Here is a 26819-nt window from a genome sequence, read left to right as displayed (position 1 = left end):
AGACAAGTCACCTTAAGGATTGTAGAAAACTAAAATAAGATTAAGAAAAATAAAAGAAATAGAAACAAGCATAGGGCTGCTCCAAGAACTATGAGGGCTTTTCCTCTTCTTACTAACACTGGGGCTACTTTCTCTGTTAACACCACCAGGCTAAGTTGCCCTCTCCCTTGGAGTAAAGCTTCTGTACAAATGGTAGGGACATCTAATCAACCGATGTCTGTTTAAATCAGAACCTATTCCTCTCTAGCTAGGAAATGTTAAGTGGCAACATCTATTTTTACTACTCGAATCTGCCCCAATTCAGCTGATAGTGTGAGACTTTCTCACCAATGATACTCACGTATCCTCCCAGAAGGATGAAATGTATTTAGGACTAAATGAATCAGATTGGGAAAATAATGATTTTAAAAGAAACAATATGAGAGGAAACTAGTCTTGATACTGACGGAGTGTTTGTTACAGGATGTTCCAATACAATTTTAGGCTTTTTCCAGTATAGATATTGATTGGCAAGATTAAGTTAGCCACTCCCATTAAAGTAGCTATTGACAGTTCTTTGCCTCTACCCAGTTATTTGCCAATATCCTTTGAGACCTGATACACCAGCTGGAATTAGCTCATTATACAAGAGTACCTTTAAAAGGGGCTTATCATTCCAGGTATGAGCACCTGTAATTCTCCTATCCTTCCAGTAAAGAAACCCAATGGCAAAGGATGGAGATTTGCGCAGGGTCTCAGAGCTATAAATAGATATCCTGTGGTTCCAAATCCACATACCCTATTGTCAGCTATTCCTGTGTGTACTGCCGATATTTTCAGTGATAGATTTATGTAGTGCCTTTTTCAGCATTCATGTAAAAAAAAGAAAAAGAAAAAGACAGGAAACAATCTCTGCTTTTCCACCTGGGAAGATCAGAGTTTACTTGGACAGTAATATCCCAGGGGTGTACACCTATTTCTCTCAGATACTAAAAGCTTATTTGAATAATGTTGAATTTCCCAGAAATTCTACTCTAATCCAATATATGGATGATTCATTCTTTTTTTTTTTTTTAACAGTTCAGGCATTTAATTAGGTTCTTTTTAATTAATTTAGAACACCTGTTTGTGAGGGTAAACCCCCATTTGTGAGAGCAAACACAGAGCGGAAGTACCCGTGGAGCTGAGGAACAGCTTTGATTTTTGGCAGAATTTGCGAGTCCACGGCTTTCTGATCAATTTTGCGCTGCTCTGTATTCTCGTATTTCTCTTTCTCTGTGGTGAAGATCTCCCCCTCCTGGTGCCTGGGCTTACGCAGCTGTTGCTTCTTGAAGTAAGCCTCAGTGAGATGTTTGGGGATTTTCACACCACTGATAGCAATTTTGGTGGAGGTGGCGATGACAGATTTCTGGTGTGTTCTACGCAGAGGAACTCGATCGAGGGACAGAGGTCCAGTCACACGTAGCCACTGCTCAGCTGCTTCAGGAAAACCACCCTCTTGCCTCTATGGCGCCCAGTGAGGATGATCAGAATGGTCCCGGGAGTGATGCTGGCCCGCAGTTTTCGCACGTGCTGACTGAAGGGCTTCTTGCCGCGGCTCAGCAGCTTTCCAGGCACATCTTCAGTAGGATAGTATCTAGGCATTTTGCGAAGTTTAATCACTGAGGTGCCACCATTCTTGTCGCCACCAACTGGTTTTGTGACAGTAGCAAGAACCTTCTCCTTTTTCTTTTCAATCCTGGATTTAGCTGCTGAGTACTTCCTCTTGTACATGGCCTTTTGGGAATACATAGCTGATCGGGAATACCTGCCGATTCCTCTGACCAGGACAGGGTTTCGGCTACAGTGTGGCTTCCCCTTCTTAGGCGTCTTGGCCTTGAGGTTCGCCTGCTTAACCCTGCCCCAGCATCAGCCTTCTTGGCTTCAGGTTTCTTCTCCTTAGTCCGGCTTCCCAGCTTTTTCACCCGCCATCTTGCAAGTTGGGAAAGAGAACTAAGGCCCCCGGATGATTTATTCTTGTGCTATATGCAATAGCTTCCATGGTAAACATAAATTTGAGTTTCTTATTTACTTGAATAAGATCAGCCCAACAAGCTGAATTAATTGATCTAACAGGAGCTTGTAAATGAGCCAAAGATCAAATAGCCAATATTTACTCTAATAGTTTCTATACATTTGGTGTGGCTCACAACTTGTTGTGGAAGCAGTGAGGCTTCTTAACTTCCTCAGGACAGCCCTTAAGGATGGAAAACAGGCTGCAGGGGGAGGCAGAAGAAGGGGGTTGGGAAAAACAGGCGGCAGAATTTAATTTAGATGTCATACAGCAACCAAAACAATTGGCAATTATCAAAATTCCAGGACATTCTAAGGCTGCCATCATAGAAGGAAAAGAAAATAATTTAGCTGATAACTGCAGCTAGACTGGCAGCAATAAACAGCCAAATTATCCAGACTTGAGAATGTTTCTTCTCCCTATTAAATCAATAAAAGACTTTTACAGTTCAAATGGGCAGCTGCAGAAGAAAAGAAAATATGGCAACAAAAGTGGGAACTTGGACCCAAACAGATATAGCTTAGCATGTACGTAAGCTAATGCATTGGGGTCTTGGAAAGATAGTTTCATGGAGAAAAGAATATTAGAAACCTCCTACTGTAGCGCATAAAGTGTATAGCAGATGTCCTATCTGTCCAAAATATAACCCTGGAAAATCACTCCAGGGGTCCCATGGACATTTCCCATTTCCTTTAGGTCCATTTGAGGTATAGTAATTGGATTTTATCCAAGGGCCACCATCTCAAGGATACAAATATGTATTAGTCATGATTTGTATGTCGTCTCATTGGGTTGAGACATTCCCTCGCAGGAGAGCAACAGCCTTAATGGTAGGGAAGTTATTTAAAATAATAAGGGGCTGCTGGATGGCTCAGTTGGTTAAAGCGCGAGGTCTGAACAACAGGGTTGCTGGTACGATTCCTACATGGGCCAGTGAGCTGCGCCCTCCACAACTAGATTGAAGACAACGAGCTGCTGCTGAGCTTCCAGAGGGGTGGCCGGATGGCTCAGTTGGTTAGAGGACGAGCTCTCAACAACAAGGTTACCGGTTCAATTCCCGCATGGGGTGGTGGGCTGCACCCCGTGCAACTAAAGGTTGAAAATGGCGACTGGACTTGGAGCTGAGCGGCGCCCTCCACAACTAGAGGACAACGACTTGGAGCTGATGGGCCCTGGAGAAACACACTGCTCCCCAATATTCCCCAGTAAAATAAATAGTTCGGCTTTGACTGCCATAACCTTAGACCATAACCTTAGATGGCCATAACCTTAGATGGTCTTGCCCCACCCACAACGGTCCAACATTCAGCAAGACAAATGCTGACACTAAGACTTTCTAAGAATGAGCCTTTCTAGCACCGTGGGACCACACTATCCAACCAAAAGGTTGGTCATCAGTGCATCCTTCAGACTGATTTATGACCAAAATAGGAAACAGTGGATGAAAAAGGGACCACATATTAAACCTGACAAGCTCAGGAGACTGAAAATGCCCACATAAGATGGCATGAGCATAAAAATAATTTCATAACTAAGTGGGCCATGGGAGGAAGTCATATCTTTAGCCAAAACTTCCTTCATAAACTTAATCTGTGCCTTTAAGAGGGCCTGTCTATTGTCTTTTTGCACCTAAGATGACATCCTTGGAATGTCAGTAATCGCTTTTTCCGGACCAGAGCACGAAAGTACACGATCATTATTATTCTTGTCCGTTTGGTTAACATCTCTATGAGAACTATTAACTATCCTGTACCCACCTATGTGAAAGAAGCACCTGTCCGTCCAATTTACTTTTATCCAATCCCACAGATTTCCCTGCTTTGCTTTCTCCCACCTCCTTAATCTACCACCAGTGGATTTCATGTAACCCTCCTCCTTTGTTTCTCTGTATAAAACAAGCTGCAAACCACCATTTCACGGAGCATTTTCTCAATCCGTTGAGATTTTACTTCCCAGCAATTGTCAGTTTGGTTCAAATAAACTCTTATTTGCTTTCCTCCTTATAAGCTCCTTATAAGCTTTCCTCCCGTTAGGCTTCCTCCTCTTAGGCCGGATGTTGTTGTCAACAAGACAATGATGTGAGAAGATGACAATGCTGTGGAAGGACAGCCAGGGCCGGCTAATGGGATTGTTGCAGTGGCAACTGGGAGGTCAGGAAAGGCAAAGAGTTGTTCCAGCAAAGGCCCAAAGCGGGAGAGGAGAGGGAGGGAGGCGTGGGTCTACGTGTGGGAAGGTGTATCAGGCAGAAGGTACAGCTGTGCAAAGTCCCTGGCATTTGCAGCATGAGGCCTGTGTGGCGAAGGGTAGGAGGGGAGGTCAGAGGGTGAGGTGGGGCCGATGCCGGAGGCCTTGTTGGTGGGGTGGCAAAGTTTTCATTTTCAGACATTTTCAGGAAGACCAGGGAAGGGGCTGGGGAAGACATCCTACCTGGAGATGTGGGGAATGGCAATGGGCTGGTTCTGGGTGTTCTGAAGTTCTGAAGGTGGGTTGTGGAGATGAGAGAACGGGGGAGCGGAGTTGGCCTGACTGGGGTGGGAAGACCCAGAGGGCAGATGGGGAGGTGGTCTTGGATGTGGTGACCTTGGGGGGCTCTGATGGAACCCCAAGGGGAGATATTGCTGAGCTGGGAGGATAGGAGTCCGGAATTCAGGGTGAATTTCGAGTGAAGACAGACGAGTAGGCGCCTTGAGCACATGGTAGACATTGGAGCTGGGAGCCTGGATGAGGTCACTGAACAGGTCTAGACCAGAGGCCGGGAGGGGGCAGGGAGCAGCAGGAGGTGCAGAGGTGTGCACAGACACTGGACAACCAGCCTGGGCTCCAGTCTTGGCTGTGTGATCTGAGGTACTTTACTTAACCTCTCTGCGCCTCTGCGCCCCCCGCCCCTTGCCAAGAACAGCACCCACTTCCTAGGTGACTCGGCTAATGACTGCAGCGCCTGACACTGGTGTTACATAAGTGCTCTTACATAAAATAAAGGGCAGTAGGAGGTTGCCAGGTGTCCTGCAACCAGGTGAAGAAGATGTCTGGAGGAGGAGGAGGAGGAGGAGGGAGTAACTGTCAAAGCCACCAAGCAGTGAGGCTGAGCAGGCCTGAGGATTGGGCAGGGGTTTAGCCAAGCAGACCTTGTCCGTGACCATGAGGAGCGCAGATCTAAGGAAGGGCCGGGGTGGGTTTGCAGGAGGAAAGGAATTGGAGGTGTAGACTAGTTGCAAAGGGGAATACAGGGGACAAAGCTGGAGAGGGAGAGGGTCGGGTGGGTCTTGATGGGAGAAAGGCATCAGACTACTGGGCGCCAGCAGCTGGTAGCAGCTAACTTGAAGACATTCCGTCCTCCTGAAAAACAATCTCAGAAATTCTCGTGGCCCTGGAGTTATCTCATCCTGTTTGACAAAGAGACAGCACATCAGCAACCCAGAATTATACTGTGAGAACAAGGGGAGCTGGGTTGAAGAACCAAGAGTCTGCAAATACCAGTATATCTTTAAGCAAAAAGCAGAAACTAGACATCTGTGATGATTGCCATTGTTTAAGCTAGAGTCATTTTGTGCTTAATAGCTACATTTTTCTATTATCTCAAACAAAGTGTACTTTCAAAAGTTTTTCCTGGGATTTGCGTTTCTTTGACCATAAGCTACGTGACAATCAAAGCAACTGAAACATTTAGTTAATCCTATAACTATATCCTAATTAAGAATGAAATTATTTAATTCTAGCTGCCGAAAATACTAGGAGCATTATAATCACAAGGACTTAGCTATGGTGAAGGTCAGACAACATTGTAAATATACTAAAAACCACTTTAATTGTACAGTGCAAAGTGATTAAAATGGTGAATTTTATGCTATGTGATTTTTATCTCCATTTTTTAAAAAGAAGAAATCAGGCCACAGGACAAGTCCTATCCAGTCCTTCCTGGAGCTGGTGGCCACTTGAAATGTCTCTGGCCAGTGGGCAAGTCACCTTATTGGGGGAAACACTGCTACTTCAGCCATGGGGGGGCTCCATGGAGCCTTGAGACCTCCCCAAAACTCCACTACCCCATCTGTAAAATGGGTTCCCTCTGGCAATAGCTGTGAAACTCCAAAGGCAACCCCCCCACCAGAGACTGGCACCACTTGCCCCTCCTCCAGGCTCTGTCTCCCCACCTCTGCTCTTACTTCCTTCACAAATCAGGAATGGGGTGGAGCCGGTTGCTGAGTCTCTCACCCTTGGTGCCATTGCCCTGTGCTGTTTTTCTGGCAATACTGAAATGAGTAAGAGCAAATAACAGATCACAACTGAATCAAAACGAGTCTTCCCCAGGGCTAGACAGACTGGCCAGTGTGGCAGGACACCCAGTGCGGCTAGGGGTTGGAAGTGCGGGGGTGGTTTCCTGAGAAGTGAAGAGGCCCAGCTGAGACAATAGGGCCTCCCTGCCAAGTGGTGACATAGAACTTGATCTCTGGCCTTTGGTCACCAGGCTGGAATGAAGAAGCCACATGAAGACGGTTGTGCAAGAAGGGCAATGTAGCAACCGGCCCCAGGGATTCTCCCTCCATTGCCTTTTACCACCCAACCTAGCCATCCAAGCCCCTTCTCCCTCTGACAGGCCTGGGTCAGGGGTTAAGGCAGGGAGGGTTCAACGGCTCCCCCAAAGGACCGCACCCCCAGAGTCCTGCCTTCTGACCTCTGCATTAATATTCATGGAAGGGTCCGAGAAAGAGATAAGATGCAGATGGGGCACAAAAAGCTGAAACCACGCCACTGTCCAAAGGTCAGCGCCCTGTCATGGCTGGGGTACGGGGTGCGGCGGGGAGCAGCCGGGCTTGCTGTGGAATTCCAACTCAGTTCAGGTCGTTTTTCTGCCCCCAGCAGCCAAGCGCCTGAGCCTTGCCTGAGTGACATTCAGGGGTTGTGAGCTCAGACTTGGGGTCCCTCCTGTGCCGTGTGAGTACCTCCTGTAATGTTAGAAGCGGAGACATCACTTTGGGCTTGTTTTTCCATGTAAGTACACACCTGGGTGTCCCCACGTGACCGCCCCCAACACACACACTGGGCTCACAAATTATACAAGGGGCTAAAGCGACGGTTCCCAAGGACGGCGATGCCCCGGCCACGGCGCGCTGCGGCGGACACTGCCCGGGCACCCGCCACTGGGTGACCCCCAGGCCCTCGCTAGGTGCCGCAGGTGGGGCTGAGGCGACCCCCAACGACACGGCAGCCTCGAGTAGGCGGGAGTTGGCCCCCAGTTTGGTTTTATTTACATCAAAACCCCCCAGTTTTCAGAGTTGGCTCGATTTCTCTGCGAGTTCGACCCTCGTCCCCACGAATTCCCAGTAGTTTCTCAAACTCGTGCATCCTGCGGCGTCAAAGCCTACCACCCGCACGACGATCTCGGAGCCACCAAAGACACCGCCCCCGTTAACGTAGCCACGCCCGCGGCGAGCATGCGCAGTCACACACAACAACAAAGCAGCCCTCCCGACCCTCACCCCGGCCTCCCATTGGCTGGCGTGACCGTGCGTCACAGGACCCGAGCGGCCGACCACTGATGCTGGTGGGCGTGGCCGAGGGAGGGGAGGAGAGGAGAGGAGAGGAGAGGAGCGCCGGCGCGCGTCCATTGGTCCGCTCGGTGAGGGGAGGAGCCGCTGCTTCCCTGTAACCCCGCCGCCGCGATGAGCCTCAGCCGCCTGTTCCGCTTGCTGAAGCCGGCGCTGCTGTGCGGTGCTCTGGCCGCGCCCGGCCTGGCTAGCACCATGGTGAGCGTTGCGCCGGCTGCCGGGCTGGTGGGCCGTTGGGGCGGGCGCGCGGCCTTCCTCGCGGCGCTGCGCTGACCTTGGGCAGGGGGCGCCGCCTGGGACACACGCTGGGCGGCTGTCGGAGCCGTGTCTAGCGGGCGGCCGGTCATGGCTTGGGGCGGGGAGAGGGGTCCAGGGCTCCGTAGGTCCTGGGACGGGACTGGGCGGTCGGGATGTTTGGGGCCACCCCCCGGCTGTGCAGAAGCTGCTGCGTGCCGGCAGCTGGGGATGCCCTCGGCCACGGGCGCAGTGGCTGGACCCTGGAGAGCGGAGGCGCCCCTTGGGCTGGCAGTCCGGGGTCACGCGCCGCGGGGCGTCACCACCTCTCCCGGCCCTGGGGCCCTTGCGCGGTGGCGTCACAGATGGGCGACCGGCAGCCCTGGCTACCGGCCTTTTGTCCACGGGTAGAGGCGCTCGGTGGGCACAGGCGCATCCGGAGAAGGGTGGGCATGGGCCGCGCAGCCGCCGGCTCCTCGGGTCGCTGCAGGCAGCGATGCGGGTTGCCGGGCAGGCGGCGGCAGCGCCGCCCAGCCCCGGGGCGGCGGAAGGCTGCAGCGTACAGGCGCAGGAGGGCGCGCCCCGGGCGGAAGGAGGCCTGTCCCAAGAGCCTGGGGCAGGTACAGCGCGGGGCCTCGGACAGTGGCTGCTGTGTTGTGTACCAGGAACCGGGGCCCCTACACCCACCGGCGGCGTCCCCGGCCCACTGGGCACCTGGCGGCGGCAACCCCACTTACTGGGGCACCTAGCGGGGTCCCCAACCCTCCCCGGGCCTCGGTGTCTCGAGTTAAATGTTCCCCGCTGCACAGGGTGCGTGCACCTTAGAGGAGCCCTGATTTTTTCCTTGCCCCAGGTCCCTGTCATTCTCGGCAGGGATCTGCCTGGGACCCCCTCCTTCCTGGGGACCACAGGCTGTACGAGTGGTCCGGGGTTTCCACGCCCCGCCAGCCGCTCAGCGCACCTTTGCCTTGCAGTGTGCGTCCCGAGACGACTGGCGCTGTGCTCGGTCCATGCACGAATTCTCAGCCAAGGACATCGACGAGCACATGGTTAACCTGGACAAGTACCGGTGGGTACCTGCCTGCCTGGTGGGATAGACGGGGGAAGGTCAGTTGCCCTGACCTAGCCTTACTGCCCTATCCCACCTCCAGGGGTTTCGTGTGCATCGTCACCAACGTGGCCTCCCAATGAGGCAAAACAGACGTAAACTACACTCAGCTCGTCGACCTGCACGCCCGATATGCTGAGTGCGGTTTGCGGATCCTGGCTTTCCCTTGCAACCAGTTCGGGAGGCAGGTGTGTGGCCAGCCTGTGTCCCTTGGTGTCCCTGTATTGGGGCATGGGGAGAGGGCCTAGATCTGTGGAAGTTTGGACCAAAAGGGGGTACAGGCCCCTCCCTACTCACCCCAGCACCCCGCTTATCACAGGAGCCAGGGACTAATGCCGAGATCAAAGAGTTCGCCGCAGGCTATAACGTCAAATTCGATATGTACAGCAAGATCTGTGTGAACGGGGACGATGCCCACCCGCTGTGGAAGTGGATGAAAGTCCAGCCCAAGGGGAGGGGCACCCTGGGAAAGTGAGTGGGAGAGGGGAGGGCAGGATGGCTCGCCATGGTAGGCGGGTGGGGGGCGGGGGGGCGGCACAGTTGTGGGGTTACTCACGACTCACCTTATTTTGTAGTGCCATCAAATGGAACTTCACCAAGGTAAGGGTGAGCTTTGGGGGGTGGCAGGCCAGGACTTTCCAGGGCCATCTCAGTGCCCCGCCCTAACGCCCCAGGCCTGGCCCACATGGGGCAGCAGGTGGGGGCTGCTTGCTTGTCCCCAGCCCCCCTGCTGGGCACCCCCTTCACGGTGGCCTGTGCTGCCTGACACCATGTGTTCTGGCAGTTCCTCATTGACAAGAATGGCTGCGTGGTGAAGCGGTATGGTCCCATGGAAGAACCCCTGGTAGGTGCCTCAGCAGACAGGCCGCTCTGAGTAGGGCCATGGAAAGAGGCGTCCCTGACCCACTCCTTCCCCACAGGTCATCGAGAAGGACCTGCCCTGCTACCTGTAACCCCACAAGTGTGCCCCCCTACCTGAGCCCACCACCCGTGCCCCTCGGAGCCTTCCACCCGGCACCCATGACGGTCTGCCTGGAAACCAGCCCACTGGTGGGGCAGACCCGAGAACCTGGCGTGCACTCCTGCCGGAGGAAGGCCCCTCGGCCCGGCCTGGCTTGCGGCTCAGTACCCCCACCCCTGGCTGCCTTGTGGGAATAAAACATACAAATTGGCCTCTGAGTGCTCCTGCCTCCCTGGGAAGTCCTCGGGTTGAGAGGGCAGCACCGCCCTGTAGCCCTGCCCCTAATCTAGGCAGCTCTGTCCCTTGGGGCACAGGCTGATTAATCCTGGAGGTATGTTGATCCTGAAGGTGCTAATTCCTCGTAACTGGCACTGTTCCCAGACCAGAGCCTTAACCTGATGGGACAGCTGTTCAGGGCCTGCATAGGGCCTTGGTCTTACCCAGTGAGCCCCTGGGGCCCAGCGTCAGCCAAGCTGCTCTGGACATAGCCTCGCCAGGCAGGGCTGACTTTGTGGTGGGGATTCTGAGCCAGGGCAGCCAAGCCTGCTCATGGGCCTCCTTTGGTGGGAGCAGGGCTGTCATCCACGGCCCCTAGGAGGGTGGGGAACGGCCTGAGCCAAGAGGCTCCAGTACCAGTTGATGTTCTGGAGGGTCTGGGAGGCTGTGGGCATAGCTGGCCTGTAGCTTGGGGAGCTATGCTGTGTGTGTGGGGGCGAGTTGGGGTGGCATGGCTAAGCCACCCCACTTCCAGTATTCCCAGGGAAGGACAGCAGCAGGAGATGGGGACCTGCAGAGCGAAGTAGCTCCCACCCACTTGTCTGTCCCCTGGCTAGAGGCAGCCCCTTCTGGCCAGAGGCCTGGTGTGTTCCCCATGGCTCCCCAGGAGAGGTCTGGCATCTACTCCTGCCCTCCCAACTGGACCCATCTCTTGGCCCCTCCTCCGCCATCCCTGTGGGAACCAACACCCCCTGCAGAATCTCTGGGAGGAATACAGCAGGGGATCTGAGGAACTGCTCTTGGCACCACTGTGAGGGTCCCAGGTGGGTTTCGTGTCTAGTGGGCAGGAGGCAGACAGTATGGTCCAAGACACCATAAGCCTGGCTCAACTGGTACAGGACCACATGGTGGGCTATGGCCCTGCTGGGTAAAGATGTCTTCCCCCACCTGGCCCATCATCCACACTGCCACTGAGTGGGAGGAGCCCTTGTGACTGAAAGCAATGGCCTCAAGGGGTGTGGGCTTGTTTCACACACACACACACCAGCCTCCCATCCTCCGCAGGCAGCAGCCACTCTCTGACCTCATTCCCCAAGGGGGGGCCAGGCACCTCTGCCTCCTAAATGCCCCTCCTGGAGGAGACATGCAGGGCTCCCCTACCTTCCCTCCTCACTGTCCCTGTGGGCCCGAGGAGCAGACAGCCTGGGAAGTAGTGAAAAGGCACATATATTTAAAAAAGATCTCTTTACATATATACACTTGAATTATAAATACACATAGAAACCAGGGGTCACCCACCCCACCAGCTCCACAGGCAGATTCTGAGCCCTGGGAGAGGCAGCTGGGCAATAATTTAGGGAGCAGATAGCAGGGAAGGGGGATTGCATATATTAATGGGGGTCTGCCCCAAACAGGCCCCCAGAGAAGGTGGGGCCCTGAGCACCGGGGGTTTCCTGAGTTTCTAGCTCTTGGGGCCACCCAGTTTTGTGTATTTCAGGGGTTCCAGCCTTTCCAGGCCGGGAGGGGAGTCTGGCCCAGGCCTGGAGGGCAGGAGAGGAGAGAGGCACAGAGGGTGGGTGGCCCCTGGGCCCCACCCTCAGGCTCTGCCAGAGCCCCTGGCCCGGAGTGGTCCTGAGTGGGACGTGCAGATCCGCTGCCCCACCAGGCAGGGCCTCAGAAGGCCCCACAGGATGGCAGCATCTTGAAGGGTCTGCCCAGGCACTGGCGGGGGAAAGGCACTGCAGTGGAGGCCTCGATGGGCTGGACGAGGGGCGCCCCGCCCCCCTTCCTCTCAGTAGTCGGCAGAGGGACCTGAGCCCTGCTCACCACCCGCTTAGGTACAAGACCTTGCCCGTGTCCATGTAAAAGTGGCTTACTACAGATAAATAAATTGCATCCAGGAAGCACGTCCGCGGCCCAGGCCTAGGAGTTGGGGAAGGGGGGGCTGAACTGGATGACACTCTGTCGCTCGCGGCCCCCGCCAGCTCCCGGAGCGCCCGCTGGCCCTGCACCACCACCCAGCGGCCCCAGGGGCTCCGGGGGCGGCACGGCATTGAGGGAGCGCAGCATGTCCTCCAGCACCTCCTTGAAGTTGATGTCACAGCCCTGGCGGTGCACGAGGGCTGCGGGGTCGGGTGCAGCGGGGGCGCCCAGCAGCAGGCTGGCGGTGGGGCCGGGGGCGGGCTCTGCCGGCAGCGGGAAAGTAAAGGGCGAGGGCGCTGGGAAGGCCTGGGCCGGCGGGCTGTACGTGAGGTCCAGGACCTCGCCAGGGCCGCAGGGCAGCGTGAGCGGGCGCAGGGGCAGCGGCGGTGCCGGGAAGACCTGGCCCTGGCTGTTCTTGCGCTTCACGTCCGCGTCCATGAGCTGCAGCTCCTGTAGCACACGGTGCACACAGGCCTCGGGGATCTTGATGCCTGCGGAGCATGCGGGGGAGGGAGGAGGTTGCAACTCAGGAACTGGGATGCGGCCCCACCTCCGCACATGCAGCCCAACCCATGCCAGCAGGCCCACCCGCCTGCTCACCAACTTGCTTCTTCTTGTCCTTGGTCTTGAGGCGCACGATCTGCAGGTAGCTGCTGCTGGTGACGTCGGCGATGACAGCAGCAATGCGACCCCACACGCGCAGCAGCGCCCCGCACAGCATGTAGTGGTGCCGCAAGCGGAGGCCCTGCACGCAGTCCTTGCCCTCCTGCACCAGCCGGCAGTGCCGGTTCCTGCACATGGGGCAGGAAGGGCGGCTCACACACGCTGATCCCACGCGTCCACCCCACACACCCCGCAGGCTCCATCCACAGACCCCTCCTGGACGTCCTGCCCCAATCCTTCCCTCCACCACCCTCCCAGGGTCTGCACGACGCCTGCGGGCTCCTCCCCCCTCCTAGTTTGGCTCATAGCTTCAATCTGGGCTGCGGAGCCACCTCTTCAGGGGTGCTGGGATGTCCCAGATGCCCAATGGGCCCCCTCGCCTATGTGGTGCATAGGGACCATTCCTCGTAAAGCTGCCCAGAGACGATGGGGTAGGGATGTCCAACACGCCTCTCCTCCCTCCACCACCGGTCCTCACCAAGTGGTGTGGCTGCAGTGCCTCAGCGACAAGGTGTAGCTGTTCTCCCAGGGCTCCCTGGCCTCCTCTGCAGTCACCTAGGGACACACAGCCAAGTGAGAGCCTAGACGAGCAGCCCATCCATGCTGTCAGTGCTTCTAGCGGGGAAACTGAGGCCTACAGTGCCTCAGGCTGGCTCATCCTGCACCTGGCAGCTACCTCCTGGTGGCCAGCTGGGCTGCGCATGGAGAGCCGGCTTGGAGACTGCAGCAGGGGCAGCTAAAGTAATAGGGGTACATATGCCCAGTGACATGCACATCCTGGGGCCTCCCTGCCTGCCTCCTCCCCTGCCCCTGCCCCTACCCGGTGGAACTTCCGACACAGGCTGTCGAAGGTCTCCAGCTGGCTCTGCCGGCCGATGTTGGGCTTGTACAGTGTGAAGAGCTTGCTGTGGTTCTGCTCTGCCAGGAGGCAGCTTGGCTTGTTGCCTCGAACCTGGGCAGGAGGGTGCGTGAGGCCTGCGTAGGCCGCTGTACTTCCCCAGTGGGGGAACCCCACAGCGTCCATGCCAGGAGGGTGGGTGACTGGACACCAGACCACAGCCCTCTGTGCTGTCCCCGCCTTCCAGCGCCCTTCCCCTTCCCATACCTGGGACCTACCCCCAGGGACATGTTGGACGCAGGGTGCCCACCTTATAGGAGAGGTAGAAGCCGTCATGGGGACCTGTCAGCTCCAGTGACCTGGCGTATGCCTCCTCCCACTTCAGGCCGCGGTCCACGCTGATCTGCCACCGCACATAGGCGTTAGGCAGGGCAGCAGCTGGGGTAGGGGCGGGGGGGGAGGGGAGGGCCAGTGTCCACTAACCTTGTAGAAAACCACCTGCCCATCCTGCGGGTGTCCAGGCGCCAGGAATACCTGCTGGCTCTCCTCGTAGATCTCATCGATGCCTGGCGCGAGGTCTGGGGAGAGGACACGGGTGAGTGGGGTCCCGTTTGGGGGCTGTGCAGTTCCTTGCTCCGTGGGTCTCAGCATGCCCTGGGCCTAGTGTGGCTCAGCAGGCTCCAGGTTCTGGGCTTTGGGGGGCATCAATCACAGGATCTTGGAGGTGCCAAGAGGTGGGGGTTCCTCCAGCAGTCAGCCCGTCCCCAACTTTGTCCAGCACCCTGGATGGTGAGTGGCCCCTGCAGTGTGACGGCCTGGGATGCTAACAGCTCCCTGCTGGCCACTTATGCCAGGTGTGACCACACACAACGTGCCCCTCAGTGCCCCTCTCTGCACAGCAGTCCTGGGGATAATTAAGTAGGGGTCAGCAGATTGACCTCTCCTGATTTTATGAATAAAGTTTTATTGGCAGGAGGCCCCTGTCCCTTGGTGTTCTTGGTGAGGGCCTGGACTGTGGGGTGCCAGCTGTCAGTTCCATTAGGCCCCACCCCCTCCCTTGGTGGCACTCACCCAGGATGCCCATGTCGTATTTGCCCTCCTTCTTATCCATCTCGATGAGGTGGTCGAACGTGTCAGAGAAGTACTGGAAGAGCGCGTTTTGCTTGTGCACCTCCAGCCCCAGGATACGGTTGAGGAACTTGGTGATGGAGCAGTCTGCGGAGGTGGGAGGGGCCTCAGGCTTCCTCACGTCCAGCACATCTCCACCCAGCCCACCTGGGCGGTGTGGGGGAACTCACCTTTCTCCACATCCAGGCAGCCGGACCTGGACTCCCGCCCGCCGATGCCGACTGACAGCAGACCTTGCTTCATGTCTGCAGGAAGAGAGGGCTTTCACACGTGCCCTTTGCCCCAGCCTGCCTGGGGGTTCCCTTGCCACCAGTGTCCCCTTGGTGAGTGTGTGTTGGAGATATCTTTGGACACAAATACAGTCTACCAATCCGGTGTCCCAAACTGCTCCCCCAGGGAGACTCCCAAGTGCCATGCACGCAGCTCACCCCGGAAGAAGGCGGTGTCCCCTCCAGGGTAGCCCTGTGGCAAGGGCACCTTGCTCTCCGTCTGGCTCAGGATGGTGGTGAGAACGCAGCTGAGGGCCCGGGCGCCATACTGAGTGGAGGGACTAGGTCAGAGGCTGGATTCGGGCACCGTGGACCCCTCTTCTCCCGGCCCCTTCTCTCCCAGGGTACCTTGTTCTCAAAGTTGTACTTGCTCAGGTCGCGGGACTCGGTGGCACGGCGGTCCCCATGAGTCAGAGCCCCCTAACCAGGATGAAGTGCTGTCACACACTGCCCACGCTCCTCCCTGCTCCCCTCCTCGGTAAGTTCCCCTCACTAGCCTCTGCCCTGACCAGCACTCCCCACCCCCACTCACCAGGCTCTCCAGCCGCTTGGCGACGATGGAGGCAAACCTGCGCTCCCCAGCTAGCTCGGATATGAGGAAGATGTATTCCGGCGCTGAGACCTGGTTGGACCGGTGGGTCCGGCCTGGAGACAGAGAGGCTTCTCAGGGACCAGCTGGCCCAGCAGGGCAGAGCAGGGTGGGACCAGGGCAAGTGCGGAGGGGGGGCTGGGCAGGGTTGGCCTGGGGCGGGGCTGAGGCTCACCAAACTGCTGGATGGCGCGGTCAGCACTCCAGGGCAGCTCAAGTGTCATGTGGACCCGGCGCCGCTGGTTCTGGACTCGGCGGTCGGCTTGGAGGGAAACACCAGAGCTGGAGGCCTCTGAGATGATGGCCACGAGCTGGGAGGATGAGGATGGGATGCGTTGGTAGGGTGGACAGCTACCTGCTCCTCACCAGAGGACCCCACACACCCTGGGTCACCCTGATGTGTGTGGGTGACCCACACAGCAAGTTGAGGCAGGTGTCCGTGGGGGGGGGGGGCATGTGGTCTTAGAATGGAGTGTAGACCATCCCCACGTTGCTCATGGAGGGAGTGGCCATCCGACTGAGTTTCCAAAGGTGGCTTCCACGGGGACTGAAGGTGGGGTAGCCAGGGAGGCCTGTGGGTGCCCACACATGGAATGCGGATGTGCGCACACACACGCGCACACACACACACACACAGACTGGGGTGGTGGGTGGTCCCCTCGCCAGCCCCTCAGGACTCAGGACCCCTGTGCCTTCCCCAGCAGCGGGACCACACAGGCTCCGCCCCCATGGCCTGTTCTTGCCTGGCGGCCCGCACCTTCTCCCCGCTCATGAAGCGTTCCTTCTCCCTGAGGTTCACGTGCTCGATGGAGAGGCCCTGCTCCCCCCGTGACTCGAAGGCCACCGTCCCGTCGGGCCTGGACACCACACGGCCCTTCCTGCCGGTCATCTGTGGCAGGGCAAGGGCAAGGGACAGGTTGTCAGCCTCTGTGGCTGCCCAGGAGCTGGTTCCCGCATGCTTGTTTTCCTGTCTCCCTTCTGTGCCCTGCCCCCACCTCTGGGTGTGTATGTGTGGGGGGGGGCTGTGGACTTGGGGTTCAGGCTGCTCACAGGGCGCATGACAGGGATTGTCACTACCTCAGTCATTTATAGTAAACCAGAAGTCTGGAGCCACAATGGATTTGAGGTGGCACCACAGGGACATCCCAGAAAAGAGTATAGTGCAGGTGGAAAGGGAAGATGGCCAGGGAAGACTGGTGGGGTTCCAGCCTGGGGCCTGAGACCACACCCATACCTAGAGGTCCAGGGGCACATGTGGGTGTCAGGTGAGGTGGGCATGCTCCCCCACTGAACACTGGACCCTGCAGTTGCCCCCTGACCTCCGGTGCTGGCAGGGACTTGGCATGGCCACCAGGGGGCGCCAGAGCCTGAGACAGGTGGGGGTAGCGCACCTCTGCCACATGCTCAGGGCCTCCAAGCTGGTCGATGAGCTCATCCAGGGTGTTGACGGGCAGCTCCCGACCCAGCGCACGAACCTTGGCCAGCAGGTCCTGTTTCAGCCGCTCCACCCGCTCCAGGACGCCGGGGCCATGCGGGTCTCGCTGTGGGGGGCACAGGGGCCCTGCGGGGCAGAGGGTCAGGGGCTACCGGCCATTTGGGCCGCCCACAGCCCCACTCCCAGTGGAACTGAGCCCTGGGCCCTGCAGGATGAGGGCCCTGCCAGTTCCGGATGCAGAGAGGTGAAGGGGTGCAGACATTCGCCCTCACGCCAGACTATCCCTGTGAGCCCAGCACTGCCACTGACTGACCCTCTGAGCTGAACCCGTGTCCCCCATCTGCAAAGTGGGGAAGCTCTGGGCCACGGGCCTCACCCCGGTCGTCAGCCGGGAGCCCCACGGTGTCCACGATGACCACATCGTCATCTGCCAGGGACTCGGGGGAGGAGTGGAAGTCGCTGTCCAGGCCAGCCTCCGACTCCGTGCTGCTGTCATCGCTGATGCGGATCACGCCCACCGCCTCGGACACCTGCCTGGACGCCTTGGCCCCTCGGCCCCGCGGCCGCCCTGCGGAGACCAGCCAGGGTCACCTGGGCAAGGCCTAGGGTCCAGCTCATGGCAATGCACACAGGCAGTGCAGCTGGGGGCTGCCCTCACGGGTTTCTCTTGGGAACCTATGGACAGCCCCCCTCCCCCGGTCCATCCTGCAAGAGGTCTGTGCTTTCCCCCTTCCCTAGCCTTCCTTTGCAGGAGGATGCCAGGAAAGGGGAGCCCCCACCCTAGGGCTGCCTGGAGGGATGAGGTGGGGTGGTGGTCAGGCCTGCAGTAGAGGGACCAGTGGGAGTGACTGTCTGGCTCGGGACATGCTCAGGAAGGAGGGGCTGCAGGGAGTCAGCGGGAAGGAGGATGAGTGGGAGGCCCAGGAGCAGCACAAGCTGAGGCAGGCAGGTGAGGTGGGGCACTTACGTTTTCTTTTACTGCCCACTCCTCTGTCTCGCTTTCTTTTAGTTGAAGGAAAATGCTTCTGAATTAGTGACAGAAAGACGCCCCTGAGAGTGAGAAGCAGTTTATTCTCACTATGAGGATGGTGTGCTGTCCGCCAGGAGACCGGAAGGGCCTCCACCCGTGCATGTTCTGAGGACCTTGGCGCAGGGTCTCACTCAACCCACATTCAGTGAACCCATGGCTACAGTGAGCAGTTTTGCTGCGATGGACTGTGTGGGGCTGGGGGGGGGCTGACCACTTCCAAGGGGCAAGGAGGTGGCCACATACAGTGGCTCCTAGGATTGGGGCAGGTGGGGTAGGTGTGAGGGGCAGGGGGCTTCCTGAAGGGAGGCAACGCTGGGCATGGAAGAGGAGCTGGGATGAGAGTGGCCTCACGCTGGGACTTTTGCTCACTATGGGCTGAGAAGAGAGGCTGGGGGTTTGGGGGAACTCTGAAGCCCAGCCCCTAAATTGCGAGGAGTCCTCCTTAAAACAGTACCATCCCCAAATTGGGGGATGGGCTCCTGGAAGCCTTGGTCTGAAATCTTGGGACCACCCCTGACACCCTCACACCCTTGCTCTGTGAGTGGCCATGATTAATTCTTGTGGCTTTACGACTAAGTTGGGCCTGAGGTCTCCAAGGACAGGGCTCAGCATCTCAACCCCAGTCTCCCACATGTGGGGTCACAGGGCAGGGCCAGGTCACCACCAGGGAGACCCAGTGAGCCACAGGTGACGGGTCCTAGGGGTGGCAACCCCTCCCTCCACAGGCGTGACTCACTCCGCAGCTGAGACGAAGCAGTCGAGCTGCCCGTCCTTCTCGTCCAGTACCTCCCGAGTCCGTGCCTCGCCAGTGGACTGCAGCCCGATGACCACGCACTGAGGGGGATGGGCTGGGGGTGAGCAGGTGCTGGGATCCCCATCCCAGCCACGGAGCATGGCCCCAGAGGGGCCCACAGGGAAGCCCCCACAGCCAGAAACCCAGTCTGCCTGAGTTTCTCCCTCCTTCCACCCCTTGTGTCCCACTGGACGCCAGGCCCTCAACACGCTCACTCTCACCTGGGAACCCTACGTAGCAGCCAGCCTCAGCCCTCCTGGGCCCCCTCACTAACCCCCAGCCTGTTCCTTCTGGGGCCGCGCCAGCCCAGTTTGGACAAGAACCAGGGGCAAGGCCACACGTGCACCTGCTGCACGGGGCTCAAGTCGGGCAGGACTGCTATCTTTTGGACGTCAGCTCCCCATTCCCACCCACCCTCCTGGGCTCAGCCCAGCCATGCTCTCTGGGCTTGTGACCGTGAGACAGACATGTGCCAGTCCTGCCTGCTCAGCCCTCAGGCACGGAGGCAGGGTCCCGGGTACAGCGATGTGGCCTCAGTCCCTGCCCAGCCCCGAGGGCCCAGCCGTCATTGCCACCTGCTCACCTTGTCCTGGGCCAGCTCCTGCCGGGCCAGCTCCACCAGCCGGCGCACCTTGGCGGCCACACACAGGTACTTAAAGAAGCGCTGGTGAGCAGACCAGAACTGACCCCACAGCGACTTGCGGGACTCCAAGCCGATCCAGTCGGCTGCCTGCTGGAACACGCCCAGGGCCTCGGCCCACTGCAACGACAGACACATGCTGACTGAGCTCGCCACTGCTCTGCTGCCCCCAGCTCCCACCCTACTAGAATGGGGGGCCGGGGCAGAGGCTCTGGAGATGCCTGAGCAGTCAGAAACGTTAAAAACACCAAGACCTATGGTGCCTGTAAGGCCACAGTGACACTGGCACAGGGAGGGTGGGCTAAAATTTCAGGAAGCCGTGGGGACATCTGCTGTGACTCCTGCCAGCAGTCACTCCACTCCTGCCATTTTAGACCAGGGGGTCGATTCTGACCCCGGGGCACACTGGGCACAATGTCTGGGGACGTCTGTGGTTGTCACACTGGGGGTGCCCCTGGCATCGAGTGGGTGGGACCAGGGAAGCTGCTCAGCCCCCACAGTGTGCGGTATGGCCCCCCCAAGAGATGACCCAGCCCCAGTGCGCGCAGTGCCGAGGGGCAGACCCCGTCTTGGTTTGAGCTAAATATACAGCACGGGCAGGGCCAATGCTCCAAGCTTGTCCCATGTGGGTGTGACAGTGAGGACACAGGAACCCGTGTGCACATGGAGGGGTGGTGAAGATGAGGTCCGAGCTACAGCGCACAGAGACGTGAACACTGCAAACAGCCTGGGGGCAAGTGCTTGTGACAGTGTGGTGGCGGGCCAGCTGTGTGCCGCCTCACTCCAGTCACTTAAGAATCCCTGCCTTGAAAAGAACAGAGTCGCTGGACTCCAGCCAAGACCACAGCAGGCGGGCTGGCTGATTCCTCCTTTCTGTGACCTGATGAACCCCTGTGGCATCTTTAAGGACAGATGCTAAAGGTGACAGGGCTGTAATTCTAAGGGAAATGCAGCGTGTCCACGACGTCAGAGACCCCAGACGCCTGACTCACCAGCAGCGCTGCACGGTTGTAGACACACTCAAAAGCCGGGTCCAGTGGGATCTCCTCAATGCGGAAGGTGACGCCATTGAAGCTGAGCTGGCGTGCGATGTACATGCCACTGACCTTCATGTCCATGGCCACGATCTCCATGGCACCCACGCCTCTGTGGAAGGAGACAGGACTGCCTGAGGATATGCTGGGTCTCGCCGAGTAATGAGCACCTCCAGGGCGGGGCTGACACCGGGAGCTGAGCCCTGGAGGGTGAGGAAGGGCCAGGTGCACAGAAGGAGTGCAGAGAGCATGTGCAAAGGCCCTGTGCTCCCATCAGCCTGATCTGCCTGGACTGAGGAGGGGGGGAGATGAGGGAAAAGCATGGAGGGGCTCTTTCCTCAGGAGTGCTGGGAAGCGCTGGGAAAAGAAAGGGTGGGATTTGCATTTTAAGATCCCTCTCATGGCTGTAGGAGTATGGGCCGGGACGCAGCACGGCACACGGACATCAGGCCTCGGTGGGCACCCCCGCTGCCTCCGTCATGGGCAGAGTGGCACTCACCTCTTCTCAATGGCATGCAGAAACTCCTCGAAGGTTCGGAAGGGTGTGCCCTCACCCCAGATGCCCAGGCGGCTCATGTAGATCATGTTTCGGGGCTCAGAGGCACCTGGGGATGGTGGGGGTGGGAGTCACTGTCAGCTCCTCTGGCCCAGCAAGGTTGGGGGGCCATGTACATGGCCCCAGAAATGACCCAAGGACAAGGTACGGGGCCCTGACGGTCCCAGGAAAGCAGCTACAGACAGAGGTGCTAGGGTGCTGGAAAGTTGGCAGACGGGAGGCTCTGATAGTGGTTGACACCTGAGAAGCTGTGGAAGGTACCACTGGCCTGGAGGGAAGAGCGCTGCCTTTGGGCCAGGTTGCAGGGTGCCTCCTAGGGCCAGAGGTGCAGGCCAGCAAGGCCAACAGGTGGCACATGGGACGCCCTCCATGGCTGCACCAGGACAGAAATCGCTAATCGATGACAGCACATGCGATCAGGCTCCCTCCCTGCCCCTGGCAACTGCCCCTCACCGGTGGCGCTGGCGTAGACCACCCTGGCCAGGGGCAGCTTGTTCTGCAGGTCCAGCACGGCCTTGCCCATCTTGGTGGAGCTGGCGTTCTTGGCTTTGTGGCACTCGTCAAACACGATCTGGGGCAGGCATGGGTTAAGGACTGTTCTGGGATGTGGCTGCCCCAGCCTGCTACTTCCTAGCTGGGGGAGCTCAGCAAGGCACCTGGGAGGCAGTTTCTGACCACAGGTGAGGGCCTTGGGGTGTGTGAGGCCACCAGGGTAAGTGGGAAATAGCCTCTAGGACCCCAGGTGACTGAAGGAATGTGGCGTGTGATGGTCTCGAAAAGACCTTACAGACAATGCAGACACAGATGCGTACAAATGAGCATGAAGAAAACAAGGCCCCTGAATAAGAGGGGTGGGCCATGACCGATTCCATGGGGAGCTGGGGTCTCTCTATGACTCTGCACAAATCTACACTGATCGTTAAAAAAGTGACCCTGAAGAAACAAACTGGAAGATGTACAAAGTTCTTAACATTTTAAGATAAAAAAGTTATAGGCAAGTATACCTATAATGAGCCTATTTTAAAAAACAAAGTGGGTGTCTATACATGTGTACACATGATGTGTGTCAAAGGACTGACAGAAGATTTACGAAATCCCAGAGAAAATGGGAATCTGGTGCTGACCTGGGGACGAATGTTAATAATTGTTTTTGTTTTTTTTTTACACTATCTTTCCCCCAAGCTGTGTAAGGTGTCACACAGGTTCCCAGGGTGCACCAGTCACCTCATTTCTTCTTTCTGCACTCGGGAGGTGCTCTGCGCTAAAGCAGGTGTCTAACCAGTAAATCTATGCACTTTTCCAAGTGACCAGGAAGTACACACAGGGCCCACGTCTCCCTTCTTTTTTCTGACTGGGACCAGGAGCGTCAGTTACTCCACTTCTGGGGATGGCCCCGAGGACACAGTGAGAAAGGGTGACGGGACGCTAATGCAGAGGCTTGGAAATTCCCAGAAAGTCCCCGTGATGGGGAATGGTCCAATAAGGACAGGACAGAGCAACATGAAGCGCAGTGGCCAGCAAACCAGCCTGGGGCTCAGGCGGGGAGAAGTGATGTGAGATGGCACGCGGGGGACAACCTGGGGAGGCAGCGCACAGGAGGGCGGGCAACCCACAGGATTCCCCCAAGGCCATCCGTGCACCAGGCCAGCCCAGGGCCGCACGCTGCAGAGCAGAAAAGTTATCCAAGTTTTAGGAGAGGAGGGAGAGAGAAACCCTCCAATCCTGTGGGGTGAGCAGGAGGAGATGCTATGTGCCCCACACCTCCCTCTGGGTGGCACCTTCCTGCCACCAAACACCACTCCGAGCCTGCGGTGCCAGTCTGTGGTGCCAGTCCCATCCTAGTCCAGCAGGATGGAGCCAGGAGGTGGAGCCACACCGTGAGGGGTGATGGCAGCAGTCACTGGGGGAGAGCCTCGGGAGCAGTCCTCTGACCAGAACTCCCGCACGCACCGGTGCGGTCCGGTGCGGTCCCAGGCAGCCCCGGCTCCCTGCATCCCTCCAGCGCCCCCAACTCAAGGCCGATCAGCCCCTCCGCTGAGCCCCCTCTCCCTCCCCTCGGCCCCACCCATTTCAGCCCCGCGCCTCGTCCTGCCAGGATACCACGCCATCGAAGGCCGCCCCGCACCACTCCAGGATCTGCCGGATGCGTGTGCGGTGCTGCCCGCCAGCCTGGCTTTCCCCGATCAGGGCGGAGTAGGTGGCGAACAGGACGCCCTCTGAGGTAGTGTTGTCGCCGTACTTGATCTGGGGAGAGGCGCAGGCCTGTGTGAGCGCCAGGGCGCAGGGGAACCCCCACTGGGCGACGGGCAGGGAGATGCACCCACCTTGTTCAACGCGTGCACTGCGATGCTGGGGGCGTCGATGTCCCGCAGGTCGCGCTCCGCATCGTACTTGAGATCGTTGGAGACGCTGAACCTGGGCGGTGAAGGCCGGCGGGTGTCAAGGCCCCGCTGCCCCCTCCCCCCACCTCCGCCCTGCGTGCAACAGGACGCTCACCACAGGGACTTCTTGCGGCCCCGCAAGTAGTTCTCCAGGATTATGCCGGCCACCGTGCGCCCCTTGCCCACGCCCGCACCATCGCCGATCAGGAAGCCCGCGCGCTGCCCGCTGGGGAGCAGGACCTCGTGTTGCTGTGTGTGTGGAGAAAGCAGTCAGGATCCCCCACTCAGGACGGGATCAGGTGGGCACTGAGACCACCCCCATGCGGGAGGGGGTCAGTTGGGAGACCCTGGGGTCACCTGGCAGGCGTAGGTGATAGCCTCCAGCTGCAGGGCAGACAGGACCCCGCTGTCCGAGGCAGGCAGGGCGAGGGTGTAGGTGATGTCCGGGGGCGGGACGCTGGACAATGTGCTGGTCTCTACCACACGGTCCGGGTGCTGCATCCCAATCTTGGCTGGAGGGATGTGGTCAGGGTGTCAGGGTCAGCAGCTGGGGACCAGGATGGGGGTGGGGACGCTCCCAGAAGGGTGAGGGGCAGAGCAGGATGGAGAGAGGGGGCCCATCACTGCTATGCAGCTAGGGTAGGGGGGCAGACCCATGGCACGCTCGCTGGGCTAGTAGGAAGTGGGCTTATTTTCCACTGAACCCTCTGTGCTACGTGGTTTTGTGCCAGGTTTGGATACGACTGCCCCTCGCCTTCACCCCTACCGGCCCGCCTTCACTGCTACAGGGACCACGGAGCAGGAGCCCCGAGGTCTGCTGGGGGTGTCCTGGGCATGCAAGGAGAAGGGGTGGCCACGGACTCACACTTGGATGGCACATAGTCAGCGTAGATCTCTGTGTGGCCCAGGTCCTCAGCCTCATCCTCCTCCGCCTCGTCCTCCTCCTCTGGCTGAGTCTGAGACTAAAGGCCGGTGTCCTCAGCGAGGGGACTGTCCATCCACCTAGCATAGCCAGCCACCCCCCAAGGAGCAGGGACCTGGTCCACCAGCCAAGCCAATGATGGGGGCAGTAGGGTAGAGGGCCTGCCTTTCCTCCCCATCCCCACAACATGGTGCCTCCCGGGACTTCAATTGCCCCATCTGTAAAATGGGCAGATCCAGCTTCTAAGCCAGCCCAGGGTCTGACACATGGCAGGTGTGTGTGTGAATGGCCCTCCTTAGTCCTAGGAAGGGCAGCGGGCAGGGCTGGGGAAGAGACCCAGCTCACCTGGTAGCTGACAAGAAGTGGGGTGCTGGGGAGGGAGGAAACGGGCTCTTCAAGGCCTGTAAATGGCCCGCTGGGCAGGAACAACTGGAGGGGAGAGTGGACATGAGCCTGTAGGCCAGCTGTGTACAGAAAGCACCTCAATGGGCCCACCGCCTTGGCCACTGGGGCTTTCCACGCCGTCCTCGTGCCCCTCCTTCGGCCCAGCTGCCTGCCAGCTGGTTCTGGTGAAGGACAGAGCCCTCCCCTTGAGGTCCAGGCTGAGGACAGGCCTTCCTGGGGTCTGGTGGCCAAGACCTACTGTGTGCCAGGCACGAGCACTCAGGGAATGTGGTAGGATATATGGGGGATGGGACAAGAGCCAGCAGGACCATCCTAGGGGCCCAGCAGAGGGGCCTGGGGCCGTGTGGACTGGGCCTCTCAGCCCTGTGACCCTGGCATGGTGGTGGCCACGCCTCATCGCTCCCTAACTGGCCCCCAGTACTTGGTGTACAGGTGGCCCGTGGGGGTGGGGCCTCTGCAGGGTGAACAGGCTGGAATGCCCTCATGTGGATGTCCCAGACCACAGTCCCACCCGAAGGACTGGGCAGACAGATGGGCTGGCACCGGAGACCCAAAACCATTAGGGCCAAGTCACACACTGGCTTTTAACCTGCCCGCCCCCAGGGAGTGGGGACACACATTGTCCGGTGGCCACACTGAGGCTGGGAGGGGTGGCTGTGTGAGTGAGGGCACGGCAGCACCCAGACTCAGTTCTAGGCGAGTCCAAAACATGCTCGCTCTCAAAACAAACCCTGAAAGTAACGTGGAGCCATCCTCCACCTCTTTGGCCCCATGCGGACCCCCACCATCATGAGACTGATGGCCCTGAGTGCTGGGTGCCCCGGAGCACAGTGTCATTTACAGTCTCAGGGGGACAAGGGTCACCAGGGGATTCAGTCACGTGATAACCGACTTGCTTTTCATGACTCCTGCTGTTTCCAAAGGTTCAGAACACAGCCAGTGCTCCCTTCAGCCGCACTAACATTGGAACGATACAGAGAATATTAACATGGCCACTGAGCAAGGATGACCCACGAACTCGTGAAGTGTTTAATTTAAAAAAAAAAAAAAAAAGTGTTTTTTAAAAAATAAAATAAAATGGAAGCGAAGTACAAGGAAGTCAGAATCCTATACTCAAGTCCGTCTCCTTATTTTTTGAATTAACAAAAACAAACAGCCTCAGCCAGGTTCCTGGAAGGCTGAGTCAGGGTTCCCAGTGGGCGTCAGGTTTCAGCTGCCCTCACGCCCTCCTCCCAGGAGCTCGGAGCCGCGGAGGCAGAAGGCCCAGGGAGGCGTGGCAATGCCACTGTCCCTCTGGGCCTCTGCACCGGACACAGGGACAGGCCTAGGCCACCTACCAAGTCTGCCAAGGGCAGGGAACCTCGCCGGGCTGCCTGGACACTTCCTGTCTACCTCTGGGCCCCAAGCTGGACACTGCACATCCGTCTGTTCTGCTGTCCAGTCACAGACCCTTCTTATGGGCCTGTGGGCACTGAGGACCTTCAAGGTGGCCAGGTGGGCATGTGCCATCCATGTCTACTAGTGTGTGGCCACTGGCAGGCTCTGAGGTCTCCATCCAACTACCAGATGGAAGGGGCTGCTCCCCTCAGAATCACTCAGCCCTCAGCCCAAACATGGTCTCTCCAGAGGGACCGTTCCTTGCCAACTGTCTCTAGCTCATCACGTGACTGTTTCTCTAGCCCAGGGTCTCCCCCTTGGTATAGCTGACATTAGGGCCTGTTACTCTCTGGTTACTGTGATGGGCCATCCTGGGCGCTGTGGGGTATTAAGCAGCACCCCTGCCCTCACCCCCTCGATGCCAGGGACACCCCCAGTCGTGACTATCACAGATGTCTTCAGACAGTGTTCCCTGGGGGCAAGACTACATTAGGTGAGAACTAGTATCAGAAATGACATTTAGCTCATCTCCTGCGGAGCCCTGTTTCACTAGCAGGCCCAGCACAGAGCAGGGCATGGAGACCGAGCCATTGGAGGCGGGTGTACGGGGTACCCGGCCATGACAGGACTCATGCTGAGAGGGGGCAAGGAGGCCAGGGCAGGGGCTTCCCCTGCACACCCTGCATTTTCTGAGCCACGTAGGAAACGGGAAGGCCCTAGACCGAAAGCCTCCCCAGTGTCT

The 26819-nt window shown here is 58.2% G+C and overlaps 2 protein-coding genes and 1 pseudogene across 6 annotated transcripts in view; 1 reads left to right on the top strand and 2 right to left on the bottom strand.

Annotated features, from left to right (window-relative positions):
- Positions 1-1092: 1092 nt before the first annotated feature.
- On the bottom strand, positions 1093-1950 carry LOC308508673 (large ribosomal subunit protein eL6-like; annotated as a pseudogene). Its single transcript has one exon. The product of its transcript is annotated as a large ribosomal subunit protein eL6-like (transcript).
- Positions 1951-7544: 5594 nt separating this feature from the next.
- On the top strand, positions 7545-10089 carry GPX4 (glutathione peroxidase 4). Of its 2 annotated transcripts, none has more exons than XM_081075722.1 (7): positions 7545-7773; positions 8784-8878; positions 8961-9105; positions 9237-9388; positions 9493-9517; positions 9702-9761; positions 9838-10089. In XM_081075722.1, the coding sequence occupies exons 1-7, from the start codon at positions 7690-7692 to the stop codon at positions 9868-9870; spliced, it is 594 nt and encodes a 197-aa protein (XP_080931848.1). In that variant the 5' UTR covers positions 7545-7689; the 3' UTR covers positions 9871-10089. The 2 variants fall into 2 exon arrangements, with proteins under 2 accessions (XP_080931848.1, XP_080931847.1); XM_081075721.1 differs by lacking the exon at positions 7545-7773 and adding an exon at positions 8167-8429.
- Positions 10090-11310: 1221 nt separating this feature from the next.
- Positions 11311-26819, bottom strand: part of SBNO2 (strawberry notch homolog 2) — a 47717-nt gene continuing 32208 nt past the window's right edge. For 2 of the 3 annotated variants that reach the window (XM_081076924.1, XM_081076925.1), the window contains exons 6-32: positions 24641-24724; positions 24239-24335; positions 23731-23885; positions 23489-23622; positions 23317-23407; positions 23093-23236; positions 21446-21563; positions 20936-21041; positions 20395-20548; positions 19346-19522; positions 18706-18803; positions 17907-17989; positions 17316-17507; positions 16896-17065; positions 16262-16393; positions 15680-15815; positions 15448-15560; positions 15264-15335; positions 15075-15183; positions 14817-14891; positions 14590-14733; positions 14002-14096; positions 13829-13921; positions 13501-13632; positions 13159-13235; positions 12618-12808; positions 11311-12508 (exon numbers count right to left, since the gene is read on the bottom strand). In XM_081076924.1, coding sequence (XP_080933050.1) covers positions 12018-12508; positions 12618-12808; positions 13159-13235; positions 13501-13632; positions 13829-13921; positions 14002-14096; positions 14590-14733; positions 14817-14891; positions 15075-15183; positions 15264-15335; positions 15448-15560; positions 15680-15815; positions 16262-16393; positions 16896-17065; positions 17316-17507; positions 17907-17989; positions 18706-18803; positions 19346-19522; positions 20395-20548; positions 20936-21041; positions 21446-21563; positions 23093-23236; positions 23317-23407; positions 23489-23622; positions 23731-23885; positions 24239-24335; positions 24641-24724 — 3663 coding nt within the window. In that variant the 3' untranslated portion in view covers positions 11311-12017. The remainder of the gene's footprint in view (positions 12509-12617; positions 12809-13158; positions 13236-13500; positions 13633-13828; positions 13922-14001; positions 14097-14589; positions 14734-14816; positions 14892-15074; positions 15184-15263; positions 15336-15447; positions 15561-15679; positions 15816-16261; positions 16394-16895; positions 17066-17315; positions 17508-17906; positions 17990-18705; positions 18804-19345; positions 19523-20394; positions 20549-20935; positions 21042-21445; positions 21564-23092; positions 23237-23316; positions 23408-23488; positions 23623-23730; positions 23886-24238; positions 24336-24640; positions 24725-26819) is intronic. The other variant, XM_081076926.1, reaches the window with a different exon arrangement.

The sequence above is a fragment of the Rhinolophus hipposideros genome (genome assembly GCF_964194185.1).
Source record: "Rhinolophus hipposideros genome assembly, chromosome: 16".
NCBI lineage: Eukaryota > Metazoa > Chordata > Mammalia > Chiroptera > Rhinolophidae > Rhinolophus > Rhinolophus hipposideros.
Note: the sequence above shows the minus strand (reverse complement) of the source record. Positions and strands in the feature narration are given on the sequence as shown.